The sequence below is a fragment of the Carya illinoinensis genome, chromosome 6, assembly GCF_018687715.1.
Source record: "Carya illinoinensis cultivar Pawnee chromosome 6, C.illinoinensisPawnee_v1, whole genome shotgun sequence".
Taxonomy (NCBI): Eukaryota; Viridiplantae; Streptophyta; class Magnoliopsida; order Fagales; family Juglandaceae; genus Carya; species Carya illinoinensis.
Window position 1 is genome coordinate 31,228,532 of NC_056757.1, and position 21,515 is coordinate 31,250,046.

At 36.3% G+C, this 21,515-nt stretch overlaps 4 protein-coding genes and 1 long non-coding RNA gene across 6 annotated transcripts; 2 read left to right on the forward strand and 3 right to left on the reverse strand.

Annotated features, from left to right (window-relative positions):
- Nucleotides 1-417: 417 nt before the first annotated feature.
- LOC122312310 lies at nucleotides 418-2,820 on the reverse strand. Its single transcript, XR_006243160.1, has 2 exons — nucleotides 709-2,820; nucleotides 418-604 (listed from the first exon to the last, which is right to left on the reverse strand). It is a non-coding gene; the product is annotated as an uncharacterized LOC122312310 (long non-coding RNA).
- A 25-nt stretch (nucleotides 2,821-2,845) lies between these two features.
- Nucleotides 2,846-7,721, reverse strand: LOC122312307 (ubiquitin domain-containing protein DSK2b-like). 2 transcript variants are annotated; one of them, XM_043126863.1, is made up of 8 exons: nucleotides 7,119-7,719; nucleotides 5,548-6,336; nucleotides 4,853-5,061; nucleotides 4,646-4,759; nucleotides 4,262-4,320; nucleotides 3,544-3,572; nucleotides 3,357-3,440; nucleotides 2,846-3,279 (listed from the first exon to the last, which is right to left on the reverse strand). In XM_043126863.1, exons 1-8 carry the CDS (start codon nucleotides 7,357-7,359, stop codon nucleotides 3,131-3,133), a joined length of 1,674 nt encoding a protein of 557 aa, XP_042982797.1. In that variant the 5' UTR covers nucleotides 7,360-7,719; the 3' UTR covers nucleotides 2,846-3,130. The 2 variants fall into 2 exon arrangements, with proteins under 2 accessions (XP_042982797.1, XP_042982799.1); XM_043126865.1 differs by lacking the exons at nucleotides 2,846-3,279; nucleotides 3,357-3,440; nucleotides 3,544-3,572; nucleotides 4,262-4,320 and adding an exon at nucleotides 4,373-4,438 and having other exon boundaries at nucleotides 7,119-7,721.
- Nucleotides 7,722-8,630: 909 nt separating this feature from the next.
- On the reverse strand, nucleotides 8,631-9,535 carry LOC122312309 (auxin-responsive protein SAUR64-like). Its single transcript, XM_043126867.1, has one exon. It carries the CDS (start codon nucleotides 9,386-9,388, stop codon nucleotides 8,954-8,956), a length of 435 nt encoding a protein of 144 aa, XP_042982801.1. The 5' UTR covers nucleotides 9,389-9,535; the 3' UTR covers nucleotides 8,631-8,953.
- Nucleotides 9,536-12,529: 2,994 nt separating this feature from the next.
- LOC122312308 (expansin-like A2) lies at nucleotides 12,530-14,423 on the forward strand. The gene is made up of 5 exons (XM_043126866.1): nucleotides 12,530-12,907; nucleotides 13,071-13,180; nucleotides 13,280-13,458; nucleotides 13,784-13,916; nucleotides 14,020-14,423. The coding sequence occupies exons 1-5, from the start codon at nucleotides 12,796-12,798 to the stop codon at nucleotides 14,263-14,265; spliced, it is 780 nt and encodes a 259-aa protein (XP_042982800.1). The 5' UTR covers nucleotides 12,530-12,795; the 3' UTR covers nucleotides 14,266-14,423.
- Nucleotides 14,424-17,735: 3,312 nt separating this feature from the next.
- On the forward strand, nucleotides 17,736-20,052 carry LOC122312855 (cytokinin riboside 5'-monophosphate phosphoribohydrolase LOG5-like). Its single transcript, XM_043127509.1, has 7 exons — nucleotides 17,736-18,159; nucleotides 18,277-18,374; nucleotides 18,487-18,517; nucleotides 18,728-18,827; nucleotides 18,972-19,042; nucleotides 19,165-19,308; nucleotides 19,491-20,052. Exons 1-7 carry the CDS (start codon nucleotides 18,046-18,048, stop codon nucleotides 19,611-19,613), a joined length of 681 nt encoding a protein of 226 aa, XP_042983443.1. The 5' UTR covers nucleotides 17,736-18,045; the 3' UTR covers nucleotides 19,614-20,052.
- The last annotated feature ends 1,463 nt before the right edge of the window (nucleotides 20,053-21,515 follow it).

The following is a 21,515-nucleotide window of genomic DNA, read 5'->3' on the forward strand; positions in this document are numbered from 1 at the left end:
ATAAAATATTATTTTTTATTTTTATTATTTTAAAATTTAAAAAAATTAAATTCTAAATTAAAAAAATTAAATTATTTATTATATTTTGTATAAAAATTTAAAAAATTATAATAATAAAATAAGATAAAATTAAACACTTTTCAAATCTAAACTAAATCCAAACGGAGCCTAGAAGATTCACTTATTATAAAAAATTATAAAATATCGATATAGTTAGAACTTATTCGAACTTTCAAATATTAAAATAATATTTTTTTCACTTCATGACTTATTTATTTTCACAATACTTCTCGACTCATCTTATTTAATCATTATAACTCTTTTAAATTTTCATACAAAATAAATAAATAATTTAACTTTTTTAAATTTCAAAATAAAAATTTTCATATCTCTATCTCAATGAAAACAAACGTGGCCTTAATTCAAACACATAATCTCACACTGAACAGTTCAAAATAACGGAACAAACCTAATTTTTAAACAAAGTAAACATTTTAAGGACGATTTTCCATACAAATAATAGAGTTGCACTTGAACATAACTTGCTCGTTCAGTTCAACAGAGATCCCAAGCTCATCATCCCAAGGCATGCGCCATCCAAAACCTGAATTCATTTGTCATTAAAAGGAACCCGAACCAAATCCAAGAAACAAAACACCACTTCACAAAAATTGGGAAACAGAGAGAGAGAGCTGCGACCAAATAAACCTTCCTTCCATAGTTGCAATGCTTCAGCAGCTTCTGTGTAATACATGAATAACTGATGCTAACAAGAGTTATCATTCTGCAAATCTCTTAAAGCTGCTTTCTTTACAGTAACAGGCAGTTGCTTATCATGATTAGGCAAGTCACTTCCAGTATTTCCCACCCCATATTCACTGAATTTAGAGTCTTTTGTTTGTTGAACCATCTGAATCAAATTAACTTCCAAAGGAGAAAAACAGGAAATTGCAAATATAAAATGGTCAAAAAACCATGGCTCAAAACAGCAGAGTGAAACTCACCAACAGAAGATAACTTTTATGAGATACAGGCCGTATAGCATGGAACATACATGTCATTGTTATTGGTTCCTATGTAAATGAGTATCAATTAAAACATGTATTATTCCCACATGGCTTTGCAGATCAAAAATATCTCATAAGCAAAGCTTCTACCGTCAAACAAGAACATGCACTAATCACCTTTTTAAAGAGGACATTAACAACGATGTGAAAAATGCATATCACCAAAACAAATCGAAATGGAAAAAAAAAAAAAAAGTGACAGAACTTGAATGAGCAGCTATTTAAGAACATCTGCAAACTAACAGCATAAAGCTTTGCTACACTTTTTTTTTTTCTTTTTTTAATGTCGGGGACCTCTCCAAGGCAGGGCCCTTCGGACCCATCCCTGCAGAGTGAACCCCGATCCCGTGCACCACACCCTCGAAAGTTTCCCATGAGGAGTTGAACCTTGGACCTTGAAGAAAGTGATACCCCAAGACCAAGGCCTTCACCACTTGGGCCAACCCCTTGGGGTTTTTAGCATGGAAGTCAGAGTTTGATAACAGTTAGAAGAATTTCCCAAGAAGCTTCTTTTGACAGAACACACATAGCATTCCAGAATTCGAATCAGAGTTGATACAAATTTCTCTAATTATATTCACAAGAAAAATCCAATAATGGAAATACTGTCAATTGAAACATACTATTTCTTGATTAAACAAGAGCATATTAATTTCTTGTGCAGAACATATTCCGTTGCAAAAAAAAAGCCAAATAATTTTCCTTATTGAAGTATCTCTAATCTTCTTTTTAATATTTCGCTTGCCTGTTATGTAGTTCAAAAACCTGATGGAACAACTACACATTTTAATAATTTTTAAACAAATAAAGGAAGTAACAAGTACAATTAAGGAAACAGAGTATCTGGCATAGTCGAAGCATACACTGACCAAGAAACTGTCTTACCTTTAATGCTCAAGTTGTTAAAGTGGGTTTCTACATTATTACATAAAAATGTAGCACAAATATCTCACTCCCACCCACAAGGAAATCCCTAATCAACAACATGAAAGTGTTCTAGTTCCTGCCTATTGAACCCTTATACGCTCCAATCCACCAATGCAATAATATTTTCAAGGAAGTCAATTCAATGACAATAAAAATTCCATCCATATGTTCAAATCACGTCTAATTCACTTCTTGACATTTCATCCAATTCAAGAAAATGGTTCGGAAAAGAGAATAACCAAAAAAAAAAAAACACCAGATTCACAAGCAATCGATATTTTCTTCATTTTCCACAAAAAGGGAAAAAAAAAGGCCTGAAATTAGCATACCAGCAAAGTAAAGCAACAATCCAAATGGAGAGATTTCTACCCAGAAAGCAAGACTCAGATTGAAGAAGATTTCAAATCAAAGAAGAGAGGAAAGGGCATTGTTGTTACCTTATCTCATTGCAAGCGCCTCTGAAAGAAATAGAAGAACAGGCTTCAAAGCTGGCAGCATTTGCTCTTACTAAATGAGAAATTTAACATATACGCCCTAGAAAATGATAGACATACAACCCTTTTTACAACCCTTTCTACAACTATGTTTCAAATGAGGAGCATTTTAGTAAAATAACTTTAAAAAGTAACATCATTTTACATAAATACCCTCATTTTAAAATATGGTTGTATAAAGGGTTGTAAAAAGGGTTCTGCATGTATCATCACTCACTCCAAGAGTGTTTTGTCAGCACACAACAAAAATCCATGAAATCAACAAGAGGTAGTCACATAGAAAATATTTGTAAATTGTGTATGTACATGAGAGATAGACACTGCAAGGGAACCAAAATAATCCGGTACAAAAATCCATGAAATCAACAAGAGGTAGTCACATAGAAAATATTTGTAAATTGTGTATGTACATGAGAGATAGACACTGCAAGGGAACCAAAATAATCCGGTACAGCAAATGCTTATAACTCACAATCTCAGGGCTCTATCATAGCGTGTCTTCGCTTATTCACGCGCTCAAAATGGAATGTTTTTCTGGACATTGCATGCCTTTACAACCCACTAGTACAAATTAACTATTCTTACAAGTCCAAATGACTGTTGCCCCGAGTAACAATTAAAAAGGGAAAAATCCAATGAGGCTTATTGCCCGGAATTCCCCAAAAGTCGCTCAACCGCAGCATGGACATTCCCAGCCGTAGCATGCAGTGCCCTGATATTCTCCTGAGTATCAAAGAAACCCATTTCTTGGAGCTGTGAAAGTTGAGTTGCATACAGTTCCTCCGGGGGTACTACAGAAGTAAAAGGCAAATATCAGTGGCAAACTAACAGCTAGAGCCTAAAATATGGTCAATGAAGTAATTCAGACCATCTGGATTATTAGGAACAGTCAAGCTTCCAGCTCCAAGACCACCAAACATGTTCATCATCAACTCCAGTGCAGCATTATTCGCTGCTCCCGTTCAAAGGCAAGAACATCAAATCAAAGGAAACTTAATTGGAAAGAGAAAACAAAACATTATCTTCTAAGTTTAAGTTCTAGTCTTCAGAAGTACCTGTATTCCCGCCAGTCTGAGCTTGATCCCTGCAAGACAACAGCAAATCATATGTAAGAGCCAACAACAGCATGAATTTGGTTTTTTTTTTTACAAGTGAGAAGATATTTTATTGATATAGAAATACGCATAGCCCAAGTACACAGGAAGTGTACATGTGATTACACCTAGTTAGGAACTAGAATCGGTTACCAACAATAGCATGAATTGATGACTGCTGGTCAACATAATGCACACAAAGGCTAAAAAGCCTATGACACATTTGCATATGGTATGTTTCATAAGTCACAAAGAATCAAAAGGAATAGGACGTAGCACGTAGTTTTGTAACTAGGCTCTTTCTTGTATACTTCCTGTGTACTCGAGCTTTTCCTATTTACGTGAATCAATAAAACCTCTTTTACCTATAAAAAAAAAAAGAATCAAAAAAGTCCAAAGGGATGTGTCTTGGCATTCAGAATATCTTTTACAAGTAACAAATCAATTATACTTAATAATTCCCTATATATTCAGAAGGAATAGGCATTAGTCGCCATCAAAAGTAATTAACTAAATCTCTAGTAGGGAAGCCCTAATTTTTAACTAATCATCTGGAAAACAATCATGATTATCCATCAGTAACTGTACAGGAGCACAAAACAGCATAAACTCATCACAACCTCATCAAGCAAACAAATGGCACCACTCCAGTAACAAAGAAATATACATCCTCACTTACAGGGTTGATGGCCGTTGATTAAGCCGAGACGTGAGTGCCTGCTGTAAAGCTAGCATTTGCTGCAAGAGACACGAAACAGAACAAAATAAAAGCAAAGCATCAGTGAATCACCATCAAACTTCATGGTCAAAACATTTGTTTTTTCAAAAAGTAATCATGCCAGGAAGCTAGCATTTGCTGCAAGAGACCCATGAAACAGAACAAAATAAAAGCCAAGCATCAGTGAATCACCATTAAACTTCATGGTCAAAACATTTGTTTTCAATAAGTACCTTCATGCCCCTCACCAAAATAGTTTGAAAGAATATAACACATAAAAAGAATTTGAACATATCACACAGATACAGAGAGAATGAGATTGAGACAATGTGGGTAAAGATAAACCTGCATTGTCTCAGGGTTAGTTAATTGACGTAGAAGATCTGGGTTTTGCATCATTTCTCTTAATTGAGGATTCGCATCTACCATGCCACGTAGTTGCGGGTTGAGGCTGAGAATCTATCATTCAAAAAAGCCTATTGAATACATGAAATAGCACAAATCTTGTAAATATGATCTATTCAGCTAACACAAGATTCCTAGTCGAAGTACCTGATTCATATATTGAGGGTTAGAGAGCAAGCTTTGCATCATCTGTGATACAGCTGGGTTTTGCAAAAGTTGGCTCAGTAGAGAAGCATCTGGAGTGCCATTAAACATGTGATCCATATTGGGGAGACCAAGCCCACCAAGACCACCAATACCAGGTGCCCTTGCATCCCCAGCAGGATTTGGCTGCGTAGTTGTTGTTTGTGTACCTCCTGACATTCAATTTTAATAAGTAAAAGTTACAATTCACAATTTCTTATAACATATTCGAACTACCTCAAACATAGTGACATACAAGCAGCGATTTTCTGCTAGGGAAGTAAGATATTCTATCCAACACAGTTATTCACATAATTAAATATTCTTGCAATATGATAACTGAGCAAGCAAGTAATAGCAAATAGATCTAATAACATAACATCAGAGATTGATGCAAATAGATATGTATACCACATAGATAAGAGCAAAGGAGTTCTTCAAACAACTATGGATAGTGGCATTAGCAACTAAAAAATTGGTACTGATATGCCTATCAATCTCCTCAATAAAATGCTTGTTTACTAATATAAAAATGGTACTGGTATTCCAGATCCATTAATTAACTTTGCACAAACTTTTCTTTTTGGGTAACAACTTTTTCTTTCTATTCTATAATGCTAGAGAGTACATATGAAAGAGTAAGCAAGGGCAAAGCTCACCGGCGGTATTGCTCCAAGGGTTAGGGAGTGGGTTTGTATTTGGAGAAATAAGTCCACTGATTGTTTCAGAACCAATAGTCGAAGGGTTATTAGCACCATCCCTGACTTGTGTCCCACCTTGATTTCCAAGAAGTGCTGCAAACGGGTTTGAACTCGAATCATTTCCAGCATTTCGACTCATCGTTGTAGCATTCGAAAATGGTTCCAGAACATTTTCGTACATTCGTCTGAGCATGTTAAATCCCTCAGGGGTAGATTCAATGTTGCTCATCGCCCTGTCAGTGTTTCGCATCATCTCACGCATAAGCTCAGGGTTCCTCGCAGCCTCTACAGTCTGTCGGAGAATCCCAGGATCATTAAGTACATGAGCAAGCTCTGGATTACGGTCGATGATATCACGCATCTGAGGATTGTTCATAATCAAGCTGCGCATTAAGTCCGGGTTGTTCATTAGGCTCTGCATGGCAGGCATGTTCATTATTTCCCTCATCATGTTTGGATTCTGAGTCAATTGCTGCTGCACTTGTTCAAACTCAGGCAGTCCAGCTCCAAACAAACTAGATGCCTCCCCACTGCCTAATGCATTGAAGCCCAGTCCAGGGAACAAAGATGCCCCAGGACCAGCATTTCCCAATCCCCCACCTTCATTTGAGCCAACACCCTGTATAACACCTGGACTGTTGTTGGGACTCCCAAAGTTACCAGCAACAGGAGCATTTGCAGCAGCAGGATTTGATGCAGCTGAAGCAAACCCACGAACCATGTGAACAGTGTGTTCCGCCTGCAAACCTTCAACAAAAAAGGGCATAAAAGATAAACCTGAGGAGAAGACAGACCAACCCTTGTAAAGCATATTGCAAACTCTTTAATGATTCACATGTATAAACTACTGGAAACGAGGATCAAATAAATTACCAAGAACCCGATTTGTTTGATTGTGTAAATCAAGCACGAAAAAGAAAATTAAAAAAATATTCTGCCGCCGTACAAAAAAATACGTGCAAACAGCGGTGGCTTCACCTCTGCCACCAAAAGAAAACCGTGCCCTCAAAGGTGAAATGATTGAGGATGTCCTCGACATGAAAAGGCTATGCTTATATCATTTTTATACCAAACCAATGATTTATAGCCCTCCAGAGCCACACAGTTTAATAAAGCTTTGTACGCTTCTCGATGATAGTCTATAGATGCATTTCAAAATCATACAGTTTAATAAAACTTCAAAATCTCCGAGAGTTTCACAAAGCTCATTCAAAAACGAAGCACCAACCAAAGAAACAAAACTTTAGCAGCTCAAAATATTAACAAAACCCACTTCACTTTCCTATCAATACGGACATTCTACAGGAAAATCATTGACTAAAAGTCTGAAACTAAAAATTTACTTGGATCGAATTTTTATTTTTTATTTTATTTTTTTATTTATTTATTTTTTTAAAATTGGCACCGGGTGTCTAGACTAATTCCGGGATACACATGGCAAGGAGTTTTCCGCAAGCACTCGGGTAATTCATGGAAAAAATTCATTGGAAGCCAACACAAAAATCTTCACAAGGAATCGAGACACGTACCATAGCTTTCTAGGGTTTGATCATCTTTCAAGATGCGACCTTTATAAATCAATCTCTGCTGATCAGCTGGGACGTCGCAATTCTGAGCCAGAACCGCTTTGAATGCGCTAACGGTGGACTCGAGGCTGGTCCTCAGGGTAAATTTCGAACCATTGGAGCATCGGACATTGATCGCCACCACTTGTTCTTCTTCACCACCACCACCGAGTCTCGGCACGCTCGAATCCCCCTCAGCACCCATAGTAATCGATCGGTCAAAAAACCGAAAGCGAAAACACAAACCCCAAGTAAATCAAAAGCCCCCCAAAATCGATCTGTCCGAGTGGGCAGAAGGAAGAATTGGTATTCCGGAATGAAAACTGTTTAATATGTTAATGATTATATGAGAACAAAATCGACGGATATTATTAAAAAGTCATACAAAAACAAATGAATATATAATCTTTCCCAAAGAAAAAAGACGGTAAGATTTGGGATTGGAACAGAGCGATGGGAAGGGGGGAGGGATAGTCGGAGACTGACTGCTTATATGCGGGGTTTGTGCTTTGCGTGCTCACCGCGAGAGATTGCTTTCTTCTTCTTTTTTCATTTTTTCACAATTTTTTTTTTCGAGTATAGAGATGTTGTAAAAGTAAATTTATAAATTAAAACAATTTAATACAACGCGCAAAATTATAAAATAAATCTAATTTATTCTATCAAACCAAATTATTTTTAAAATTTATTTTTTAAAATATTTGGGTAGAATTAACACTTCTATTTTATTTTTCATCAAGAAATATTTTTTTATTTTAATCCATTCATTTTATGTTATATTCTATCAAATAATGCTACTCATCATTTTAATTTTCATCATCTTATAATGTGACATTAGATGATTAGAAATTATTTATTATATTTCACTTGTCAATCTAATGTCACATTATTGAACGATAAGAAAATAAATATGAATAGATTTTTTCTATTCAGCCGTGATATAAGACACAGTTGTTAATATCAAATATCGAGTTTAAATCATACTTTAGTCAATCTTAATCCAACTTATTTAATTAAACAATCTAAAGGTCTAAACCTTCAACTCTGTTTTATTAATTTGGAACGGGATTCATTGGTTACAAACAAAAATTATAATCCCTAATTTATAGTCTTGATATAGATAGAGAACAAAATGGAAACATAAAGCACCTAATAAAACAGAGCCCAAAATACATTGATGAAAAAAGAGAATTGCTTTAGTTATAAAGATATTTCATAAAAATAAACCCACAAATTGATATAAATTGATGTGGTACGTTAGATTGTAAAACTATTTTTAGTGTAAGTAAAGTAGATATAAAATATCATATGAAATCATATTAGTTTGTAAATTTATTCTTATAGAATCTTTTTATGACCGAATCAATTCTATTAAAAATAAATAAAAAATGTCTCCCAAAAAAGTAAAACTCAGTAGGAGAGGAATAACTTGCTCTTTCAGCTCAACCGGGATTCTAAGCTCATCATCCTAAGGCATACAATCCAAAACCTGAATTCATTTGTCATTAACAGGAACCCAAACCAAAAACTTAGAAACAAAGCCCTACTTGAGAGGGAGAGAGCTATGACCGAAATAAACCTTGCTTACATGGTTGCAATGTGCTTTAGCAACTTCTTTGCTGGGAGAACATATGTTCATTACAGCACAAGGATGTTTATAACGAACTATTTAATGGTGAGTAACATCTTATAAAGAAATCTTCATCATGTAACAAAATTTCCTGCTGCTAAATTTACAGAACCGAGTGATCTTCTGCATAATACAAGAATTGCAAAAGAATATAGAGATGGGCATTCCTTCAAAAGCCGTTAATAAGAGGTTGCTGTTGGTTCTGTCCTAAAGCAATGCAATATGAAGCCGAGCAGGAGCAGTGACACTTTGCCATTGAAGTGAGCAAAGCCTTCTCCAGATATTCAGCCATGTGTGCTTGAACCAAATAAATGACATACTCCAACAAAGTACTATCACAAGGCAATCTGATTGGTCCATTGCTGGGTAGTCCAAACTCCTCCTCAGACATTCTCAAGAGCTCCCTGAAGACATTCTTGCTGAGATATTCCAAGGGAACCACAAACCTTTTATTGTCAGTGGTGTATACAACAAAATGGCCTTTATTGGCCACTGAAGACTGCAAACCTACATCACTTTTTGGACATGAAATCCTCTTAGGCTTATTAGCAGTCATTCTTTGCCACTTCTTTGCCATTGGGATTAGCCTTTTTGGGTTGATCATGGCTGCAGCTTAGAGTGAGGGTTCTGAATAAGCAACAAGTAAGAGGAGCCCTAGAGATCTGATGTTTCAGATTCTAGATCTAGTGTTCTGTGGGAAGACATAGATGGTTATGAGATATATATATATCCACCAGGTCAGACAGCACCAAACTCTGCTGTTTCCTTTATGTTCTACTGATATAACGCATAGCCATGTGATTATCAAACCAAACAGAAGGGTGGGATTGTGGGGATGTCTGGGCCGTCTTGAGCAATCAACTCTTCAGGGTAGGCCATTGATGTCTATCGTTATTCATGCTGTTGTTTTCTTCTTCCAAATCCATGCAACCGCAGTTTGGGCCCCAGATAAAAGCTATGATCACTTTCACATTTGTGAAATAAATACTTTTGTCGACAAGATCCAAGACAGCATGCATGTTTGTTTCTCCATTTTCCTCTTTTTACAGCCCTCTTTCTTCCATCTTCTTATAGCTCATCATTCCTAAATTGTTAATGAACTCTCAAATTTTTAATTTCATGTAACCTTGGCTACTGGTGAGGCCATGGAAGTCCATATTCCTGAATTGGGAATAGATCCTGCAGAAACCCAATAACCCCTTCCCCGAGCCTAAGCTTCAAAGACCCCAAGAAGTTTGAATTAGCTTTAAAAACGTGAACCTCTCAAAAGTGGCTCATCCAATGCTCAAACCCCAACGTATATAAACTATAGAGTCATAGACGTCCTTTTGAAAATCAAAACCAAATCATAGGCAGGAAGTCATGGAAAGCCTGAAGCTTCCACACTGTCTACTCCGACGGAAAGAGATAGATTAAATTATTTATATTATATTCTTAATACTCCCCCTCACATGTGCGTCAAACTCTCTTCAATGGATCAAGGGTAGAGTGTAGAGTAACTCAACACCTCTACTCTAATACTATGTGAAAAATAACCTTATTCCAAAAATTTAAACCAATGAAAAGTAGTTGATTTAATTATTTGTATTATATTTTAACCCTTGTCCCATTTATTTTCAAAAAAAAAAAAACCCTTGTCCCATTTCTCCCTTCAAGCCTGTCCTCCAAATGACCCGCAAATTAATGCTTTCAACTGGTACTTCCTTCTCCAAGCTCTGCCCTTGTTTTTCGTTCTCTTTCAGAAAAAAATAGTTCGAGTATAGCTTTTTGTAAGTGTGAGCACAGACTTCGAGCTTTAGATTGATTCATTAGCAGTAAAACCACATCCAAAAATTGTGATTTGTTTGCTTACTCGACGAGCTCTGTGCTGCTTTTGGTTCTTTGGCATGAAAGATTTTGTTTTAATTTTGTTCATAATGTGAAGTTGGTGTTCTACATATGCAATTCAATGAAAAATATAAGACTGAATAAAGGTTTAGCGTGTTTGGGCTCTATATTACTTTTTTTTTTTGGGGGCAATTTATCGTCATGTAAGCAGTCCAATAAAAGACAAGGGTGAAATTTTTAATATGAGAACACTTGTTTTATAGGACTTAAATATAAAGCTCTGCAATTGATGAAAGCTTTGCAGTGGCATACACCCAAGAGGCCATTAACGAAAAGCTGATGATGATACACCACGAACATCCCATTTTCTAAAAAGTTTTTAGAGCTTTGACTTCAATGGAAACAACTCAGAGAAACGCGTGTAAAAAAGGTGGTAGGTGGTGAAAAACAGAACCATATCGTTTGCCATGTCCTCGGTGCAGCAACCAATTTTTTCAAGGAAAAATAATTTGTACAACTTCTAAATAAATAAGTTTCGCACAAATTTTTATTAAAAGGTGAACTCATTAAAAAAGTATAAATAAAATCTATTATTTATTAGTGAGACATATTATTTTAAAAAAAAATTGCACGAAATTTATCTATTTGGATCTCGTACCTTGTAATGCTTAGTCCTATTAGCAAAAAGAAAGAATTGAAGAGAAAAATCAGTCATTTTAGGCAGTCACCAAACTTTGAACATCTGCCTTGCTACTAACAAGGAGTCTCAACAGATTGGAGGATTACGCCCCTTGTCAAGGATATCATCAACGTCCTAAAGGACTTCTCCTGCTGGTGTGCATAAAGTAAGAAGTGCCAACCCTTAGGAGCACTACCTCGCCATATGGATTGCCTCCAACAACATTATTGGATGCATTCTCTCATACTGAGAATCCCACCCAACATTCATTTACCCTCAACTCTTGCCTGATCCCCATGAACCACTCTGTGTTTTGTTAATTCCCTTTTAATCAGGGGAAAAAAGTCAAGACACCCATAGTTTATACTTTCGGTAGTGGAGGTCTTGGAAGTTTTCTTTCTTTTGATGAGAAAAACAGAGCCCGGAAAAGTTATTTTTTCACTAATCTGAATAATTGATACCAAATACACTGTCTTACATGAAAAATAAATTGGGCATTCGGCTATGAGAGATCTTGGAATATGGCCAGTAAAAAGATGAACATCTATATTGATATAATAATTGTTGGTATGCTTTGTGGACCTGTGGTTACTGTGCTCTTGCCGTTGCTTTTATAATTTCCTGGTTACCGACACCTAAATGAGAAGGATGATCTAAAAAAATAAATATGACAGAAGTTTCCATTGCCCACTATGGTTGTCCAAGTTTAGCATTTATTAATCTTTCTTTACTTGTGGTAGAATTTGTTCCCATCTTTGCACCTCCCATTAACAAAGAATCCTCACATTTACCGAACTTATCTCAAACTTAAATGTTCTTTCCTTTTTGTTCTACCATACGCGTGAAAAAAAGCACACAAAATGCCTCCCTCTCTCTCTCTCTCTCCTTTTTTTCTTTTCTTATTCAATTGTTTGAAAATTGCAACCCACACTGCTTGTATGGTAGTAGAAGCGACCTTTTTCACCAGCTATATAAAAAAAAAAAAGACAACTCGATTGAAAAGAGGCACAATACTTTTGAGTACTTGGAAAACCATGCAACTTTTCTATTGATTTAAGTTTCTACTTACAAGTCTCGGAGTGTGAGAATCTGAGGAATAAAAAGGGAAGAAACATCTCGAAGTGCAAAGAGTATGTCCCAATATATCCATTTAAAGGCTCGGAAAGACACATGAATGCTCTCTCACAGCACACGTCTCACAGCATATATAGCTGTGTTTGCAGAAGGCAGAGAGTCGGTGAGAGACCCCATCCCCTTTTTCTTTGTCCCACCGCGTTTGCGCAAATGCTTCTCTTTCTTTCTCACTTAAAAGTCTTCCCACGCAAGCACGTTACAGTCTAACAAATCGATTCAAATCTTTGATCCATCTAAAAGAACTATCCTAGCCGGTATTGGACACGCTGACCTAAAGTCCACACTCATCCACTCGCACGTTTACATCTATATATATACACCTCTTGCCTAGCTCCTCCTGCGTATTCATTTATCATAGAATTACTAGCAAGATGGCTTTCTTTATTTGCTTCCTCTTCTTTCTTATTTCATCTGCCACTGCTTGTGATCGTTGTGTGCACCAAACTAAGGCTGCATATTTCAGTAAAGCTTCAGCACTTTCATGTAAGATGCAACCTTTGTTTTCCTCTCTTTCCTCATTATCGCGTTTGTTTGATCAAGTTCATTGTTACCAATATGATACGAAATGGAAAAAAGTAAGACCGACCCAGATGAAGGTTTAGGAAAATATTAAGTTGGTCATTCTTGTTTTGTGGCTTTGATGCAGCTGGGGCTTGTGGGTATGGTTCCTTGGCATTGGGTTTCAACAGTGGACATCTTGCAGCTGGTATTCCTTCCCTTTACAAAGATGGAGCTGGTTGTGGAGCATGCTTTCAGGTCTGTATAGTCTATAGCTCAACCTTCTTTCTTTCGTTTGCGAATGCTTTTACCTACCATGGAAACTATGTTTTGATCGGAGCCACGCTCGTTTGGCAGGTAAGATGCAAAAACACAACTGTTTGTCTTAGAGAAGGGACTAGAGTGGTTTTGACGGATCTCAATCACAATAACCAAACAGACTTTGTCCTCAGCAGCAGAGCTTTCATGGCTATGGCTCCAAAGGGTATGGGCCAACACATTTTGAAACTTGGGATTGTGGACGTAGAGTACAAGAGGTAAGGATATTAATATATTTCATTATTAGCCACCACTTCTAGGCTAAAAATCATACACAATAGATGAAATTTGTTGACTTCTTATGGCAACTTTGCATCTGGGTCACACCGACCACGTATAGAACTCCGGATGTGGGCCACCTTTAAATAACACTACGGCCTCTGCAAAGTCGGACAGAAATGTCCCCTTAGACAAAAGCCGAGCGCATTATTGTTGGCAACGGTCCAATATGTATTCATCAGAGAATCATATTGAATCTGCATCAGATGCTTTAGGGGGAAAAACGCAGAACTAAAATCCAATCTTCTTGGTTGCATAAACCAGGGTACCCTGCCAATACAAGAATCAGAACATGGCATTGCGAGTGGAAGAATCAAGCCAAAAGCCACATTACTTGGCAATCAAATTTCTGTTTCAAGGTGGCCAAACAGAAATAGTAGGTGTTGATGTAGCTCAGGTGAGCCAAAAAGCATAGCAGCATGACTTTTTGTTAAACTAAAACTGTTAAAAATGTATATAAATAACCATAAACTGATGCAACATTGCTGCAATGTTCCTAGGTTGGTTCGTCTAACTGGGTTTTCATGAGTAGAAATCACGGGGCAGTCTGGGACACAAGTAGAGTGCCATCTGGGCCACTGCAATTCCGGTTTGTAGTAACAGCTGGGTACGATGGGAAGTGGATCTGGGCTCAACATGTTCTTCCTGCTGACTGGAAGCCTGCAGGAGTATATGACACTGGAGTACAGATCTCTGATATTGCACAAGAAGGTTGCTCTACATGTGATGAAGGGACTTGGAAATAAGGCAACTCGGTACGGCCAGCTAGCGTGCATGCATTCATAGGTCTTGATTAATTAATTTAGGATCTCAGGGAATTATAATACAAGAAAAAATGTTAGAGATATGACTTTTAAACAACTACGTACCGCACAATCTGTCTATGAAATGATAGTTGCAAACACGAATGTATAAGTACCATGCAATTATTTTTAAAAAAATGAATAAATATAGGATGCATATGAAAAAATAATAATAATAGACTATTATCTTTTTTAAAATGACTACACGATACTTGCGCATTCCACAACTATATATAACATTACTCATCTAATAACGTAACCTTTTGCACCGGCCACCTTAAATTAAATTCATTCATTTATTGGTGTAAATTTCTTTGCCTACTCCAAAAGCTATCAATTGATTCATTCTCATTGATCATGTCTCTCTCTATCCCGCAATGTTTAATAGGTAAAATTAAAAATAAAAATAAAATAAAAACTTTCACTGGAAATGGAAATTAATATTTTAATAATAGGTAATATATGGGATCACAAATCACTTTGAATTGAAAAATTATTACTCTTTATAATATTTTAATATGGCTCTAACTAATTGTATGCCTTCTATTGGGATGATACAAATAGTATTAGGGCTTATTTCAACAAAAAATGTGAGACTGGCTCAACGAGGATGTTAGGAATATAAAATGAGAGATTGTGATACCTCATTTTGATAAAAATAGATTTTTTTTTTTTTTTATCCCTCATTCTTGTGATCAGATATCAACATAAGCATACACTACAACTCTTAAAAAATAAATAAATAAAAAGAAGAAGAAAAGAAAAAAAAAAAGAAAAAAAAAGAAATTCTGACTACTGTGTCTAGAAAGTAATAGTACAGGAGTCATAAAACAGAAGGATCTGCATGTCCAAATGTTGGAAATAGGTATGAATCAATTGATGGAGCACCATTATCTTCACTTTAAGCTTTAGGTTGGTGGCCAAAGAGACATAAATTTTATGTCGCATCTTTGACCAATTCAAGTTTTTGGTATTGACCCAAAGTCAATAATTTCTTATATATTATTAGTGTTATTATTATCAACACCTTTATTGTGTTGTACAGAGCTTAGAATTTAATTTCTTTTCCCAATTTCTGACATAAATTTAATGTTCTTCATATAGTGAATCCAATAATTAATTTTGGCTTGCCTCCCAAAATTTCAAAAAACCACTGCAAATTGATTTTAGGGTTTTCTTTATAAAAATCAGTTCCCCCTTCCAAATGTTATAATTGCATCCTACACTAAATACCGTATGGAAAAAATAAAATTTAGTTATATACGCATCCATCCAATTTGATAGGTCAGAAAGTCAAATTTTAATAAAAATTGTGTAAATTTATAATTTTAATATGAAAATAACAATATTAATATATAGATTAGTATGCGAATTCACTTGTATGTAGCAAAACTCATATCATATAAAAATAGATCAGATAACTTGCCAGTATTGAATAAGCCCCCAATGCTTATATAAAAAAAGTTGACCCCACCATGGAAAAATATGAAAAATTTACTTCTTTTTTTTTTTTTTATGGAACCCACATTTTTAGAAAAGCATGTATAAAGCTTATAAATTTAAAATTTGTACCTATCATTACTGTAATAAAATTGTACGTGAAGGCTGAAAGGAAGCCTTTTGAGCCTCTGAGTCTGAATACAACGTCAACAATGAAATAATTTTGTGAAAGGTTTTGGTATCAGCAACCTACCGATCATGCTCCGAATCCGATCGTTCTCGAAATGGGCCAAATCTCATGACTAAACCTGTTGGGCAATCTTTTATCTCGTGACTGAACTTGTGAAACCAGCCCATTAGCCCAATTGGACCAAACCAGTTATTCAACAGAGTGGCTCTACAACCATCCCGACTGAGATTCCGACAGTGTAATTTTTTTTTCTTTTGTTTTTCCTGTGTTTTTAAATATTTTTTTAAAAATATTTATAATACATAAATGCATGACTTTAGCATTTCTGTATACAAAAAGCCCACTGACATACATCTAAGGTATCTGATAGGCTGAGGAAAAAAAAAAGGGTTTCTGGTAGGCTGATATTGTACATGTTATATAACACGTGTTAAGCATATGATCTAACGTTCTTTTCCCTCTTTCAAAGACTCATTTACTGTTCTAACTCTGGCACTGAGCCTTTACACCTCACCCACCTGAATATAAAATTTATATAAAAAATTAATTCTTTAATAATAAATTTAATTTAATTTTTTTAAATATAATTATATCTGCTGTTTCTCATTTCTCCGTGACAAAGAAGGGGAAGAAAGAATATGTTATTTTTGGGAGCTTTCGCTAAAGAGACATTCTCCAAAACAAGACCACAGCAAACATTATTTCTGAAATTTATTAACTGGGACCTACTTAAGGGATGTGCATTAAATGGGAACGTGCTACATGATGTAAATGCTATGTGGAACCCACTCAGAGACCGATAGTGACAGATTGAAGACCAAGACAAACCATATGTGGGTCCCATTCTCATGGGCAACAGCCAATCGTGTCTTCTTATTAGAGGTGAGGTTTCTGTGTGGATTAGGATCATCGTTTGTGGGTTCTGCAGCTGCTAACCCCAACTTGAAAGCTTCAATCCGTAACCTATCAGCAGGTCATCCTTTCGGTACGCCTTAAAAATGTAATGGAAATCCATAATGTGATAGATAATGTGAAATCTCATCAAAATATTATCAATCACTCAAGAACTTGACATTTGATGATAATGTTTAGTCAAACATCATATACAGTAAGATCAGCATGAAGCTGGTAATTATGCTACTCGGCATATTAAGGATACAACTGTATTGCTTCGAACTTCGTTTTCGTGCAGAACATGCATGTTTTTGTTTTTGTTTTTTATTTTTACCACTTTTGATAAGTAAAATATCTCCTACAAATGCAAGGAAAGATGTAGATGGTATCTACGTTGTTCCGGCCCTGAATATGCTTGAAAGCTCACCCTCCGGCACCGCTTTAAAAAGAGCAAAGGTGTGCGTTTTTTCCTCTTTCGTACAGATTTTTTTTCTTGTGAAGAGGTGTTGCCTAGTGTGTGGACAAAAATCTCTTCAGTAAGGAGATAGATAGGCTTTTTGGGTAGGTGGTTTTTGATGGCCGGGAAGGACACATGGTTGGATGAAAGCAAAAACGACACGTTTCGATCAATTGTTATTTCTTTTAAATTTTCATTTTTGTGTTTTTCAGTGTTGTTAATCTTGATTTTATGCAGTGAGGCTCTGCACGTGTCCCAGCCATCAGAATTCCGTGCGTCTGATGAGACCGAAGACTATGGGGAGGTCTTGGTGGCGTGCGAGGATGGCAATTCTTTGTTAAAACTTAAGTTCTTTTGGTTCATCAAGAATGTTTGTGTCACAAGAGTAAGAATGAAACCATCATGTTCTCCCACCATATGCAGACACGTGTAGTTGGAAGAGTATAGACTCCCCCACTCGGTCCCTATTTATTTGCCCTTATTGTCTCCCTTCATGATTCATCCTATCCACTCACAGTCACAGTACTTGTGCGTTTTCTCATTTTTTTTCTCTTTTGTCTTTTTTTACTTTGGTTTCTGTAAAGACTCTTTCTTTCTTACAATATTACTATTGCGGAGTCTATATGTAGTGGCTGTTCCATTTCAGTCGTGGTGAAGCTTCCTCTACCGGTCTATCTTCGTTATATATTAGTGTTGTGGTGCTTGCAAACCAAACAAGTGGCAAGGAATCCTGAGTGGGGAAATGGAAGGAAAAGTGGTGAGTTCAAGATTCAAGAGAGTTTGCGTTTTCTGTGGCAGCAGTACTGGGAAGCGAAACTGCTACAGAGATGCTGCCATTGAGTTAGCCCAAGAGCTGGTATTTAATTCCCAAATGATTCGTGAAACTGAATAACCCCCATTTCTCTCTGTGATTTTGCATCTCCTCTGTTGTCTTCAACTCTTTCTGAGATGTTTTGGGCATCTGCATGTAAAGGTATCAAGGAGGCTGGACCTTGTTTATGGAGGTGGGAGCATTGGGCTAATGGGGCTGGTTTCACAAGCTGTGCATCGTGGTGGGGGAAAAGTTCTTGGGTACAATCACTTCACTATATCTTCACAATTTTGGATTGGATGTTTGAAGTTAATTTTTGTTGTTCCTTTTCACATAGCTTAAACATTTTTTTTTTTGGATTTTGATTAATAGGATCATCCCGAGGACTCTAATGTGCAAAGAGGTGCATATGATTCCATTTTGGTTTTCTTTTGAACTAGTCAATGGGTTTTTCTTTTTCATGTTAGTGGTTTAAAGTTTGGCACTTTCTTAAGGTTCACGGTGTCTCTAAAATTGTTTGTATAGTTGTAATATGGTTTCAAAGTTCAGAACTTTTTGCGTCATGGTGTCTCTCATCAGAATTAATGCTTGTGTATGGTGGGTGGAGCCACAGATAACGGGTGAGGCGGTTGGAGAGGTCAGGCCAGTAGCCGACATGCACCAAAGAAAGGCTGAAATGGCCCGCCATTCTGATTGTTTTATTGCCCTACCAGGTCCTCCCTCCCTTTCTCTCTCTCTCTCTTTCTCTCTCTCTCTCTCTCTCTCTAACAAATACAGCTAGTAGATTCAAACTTTCACTTTGCCCTTTTTGTTCCCCGAATAAACAATGGAATTTTCTGTCATCACATTGGTTTCAGGTGGGTATGGAACTTTGGAAGAGCTTTTGGAGGTCATCACCTGGGCCCAACTCGGTATCCATGACAAGCCTGTAAGCACACCCCAGATTACTATAAAAATAAAAAATAAAAATAAAAATAAAAACCTTTGGTCGTTTGGTGCTCTTCTTTATTTCAAACCCTAAAATTTTCAACTCCAATACCATATATATAGGTGGGCTTGTTAAACGTTGATGGCTACTACAACAACCTTCTCACTTTCATTGACAAAGCAGTGGATGATGGCTTCATCAAGCCATCCCAGCGCCACATAATAGTGTCTGCTCCGAATGCCAAAGAGCTCGTTCAAAAACTTGAGGTGGGGGGAGCTTCAATTTTTCACGTTGTTTAGGTTTGTGTCTGTTGGTTTTGAAGCTTTTACACTGAAAAGACAACGGCCTGGCATTTAGAGGAGGAATCTTTATCAGTTTACTGTCTTGGTGTATGATTCTTATCTGGGGTGTTTGGTTGTAATTGATGACAATATTTTGTTGTGATCAGGAGTACGTGCCTGTGCATGATGGAGTCATGGTCAAGCCAAGCTGGGAGGTTGGGTTCCCACAACAGCAGCAACAACAGGTGGAGTTCAATGCCACTGCTTTGCAGACTGAGATAACTCTATAAAGAGATCAGACGAGTGAAATAAAAAGAGAAGAAAAACAAAAGAAAAGGACGGGGAAAAGAAAAACTGCTAGGCTGTTTGTTTCTGCATTTATTTTGAGTCATATACCAACCAGGAGAGATGGAAATTAGAACCAGACCCACAAGGAAAAAAACAGAGATGAGAGAGAGAGAATGAGAGGAAACTTTCACAAAAAAGTTGGGTATTTTCGTATTTGTATGTTTCTTAGAAAGACAGGCGAAATCTGCATTCCGAGTTAGGTTTTAAGCATTGTTTTTTTAGCCTCATATAATGTACGAAGAAGTAAGATCCAAAGAGAGCAGCAGCAGCTATCTTTCCATTTCCTTGGCCCCAGGGCCCCGAGTATGCATGCCTCCACTGCTGGGTCTTACAGGACAACTCTGATATAAAATCTGATGGCTACTCTTTACGTGCCCAACACTTTTCATTGCAAGCCGATTCAGTCGCGTTTCGTGTGGAAACGGGGAAATGTTTGGACACCAGGGCTTGTTTAGAAGATGCGATTCTCAGTCCTTTCTATATATTTCATCTCATTTCATTTTTAAATATTATTTAAATATAAATATTTATTTTTTTCATCAAAATATTATCTAATCATTATAATTTTTCTAAATTTTTAAATAAAATATAAAAAATAATATAACTTTTAGAAGTTGAGTATAAATAAAATTTTATTTAAATATTATTTTTTAATATTATTATTATTTAAAATTTTAAAAAAATTAAATTATTTATTATATTTTATATAAAAATTTAAAAAATTTATGATAAAGAGTTTAATATGAAATAAAATGAGAAACATATTCGATATCCAAACTGAGGCGGGCCACGACACCACCCTTGGCCTTTTTGACACCTTTAAAGTGGTCGGAGTTAACGTTGGAATGAGACTTATAAGTGGTGGGACGAATGGCACAACTTGTGATGAGAGGCCAGTACGTACGTACCACTCCAGGACAGGGATTTTGAAATTTGAACTGTACCCGGTGGCTCCTTTCTGGTTCTCCTGAAAAAGGCTTAAAGCACCCCCAAAAAGACACAAGAATTGAAGATGGTATTGATATGAAAAATTTTAACATCATTTCTATAAAACTATTTATGATTTTTTTAATTTTTAATTTACTAAATGTTTGATGTTAATATGATGAATAAAAGAATTTTTTTTAATTTAATAAAAAAATAAAAAAACTCAGTATAATATGGTGTAAAAATGATAAATAGAAGGCTCAATTGATATATGAAAAATTGTTGTCTTTTTTTATCAATATATTATATATGGTTATGATCGAAAGACACGACAATGTCAAAAAATATATATTTGAGATGAGCATCCAAACGAGGCTTTAACCAACCACCAAAACATGCATGCCTCTTCCAAACTGTAATGCCACTACATGAGTCAAAAGAGACTCCAAAGGCTTGAAGACTACTTGTTTAATTCAAATCCAATTTTCTCCGCTTATTATATACTTCGACGGCCAAATGGTGCAGGCAGTATTGCTTTTTAGAAACCATTTAATTAATTTGGGTTCTAACTAAGTAGCAATTATCGTCTCAAAGTATTGGAGAATTTTTTTATATTTTATTTTCAAATGAACGGGACTACTTTTGGTTCTGATTGTGAGGGGAACAGGCCCTCAAGCCTAGCGGCCAAGCCCAAGACCTAGTGACCCAATACCAAGTTGGTCGAAAAGCAAGCTTAGGTCCATCCCAACGGACCCCTCTACCCCACAAAAGAGACCCTCGGGGTATAGGCCTTGGTCGGACTGAAAGCCCATAACAAACCCAGCCCTCCTTAGATCGGGTCACTCCGATCTAAGGAAGGAAGTCGAGCCTATCTAAACTTGGGCGGCCTGAAGCATATCGCATTTATGACTTGCACA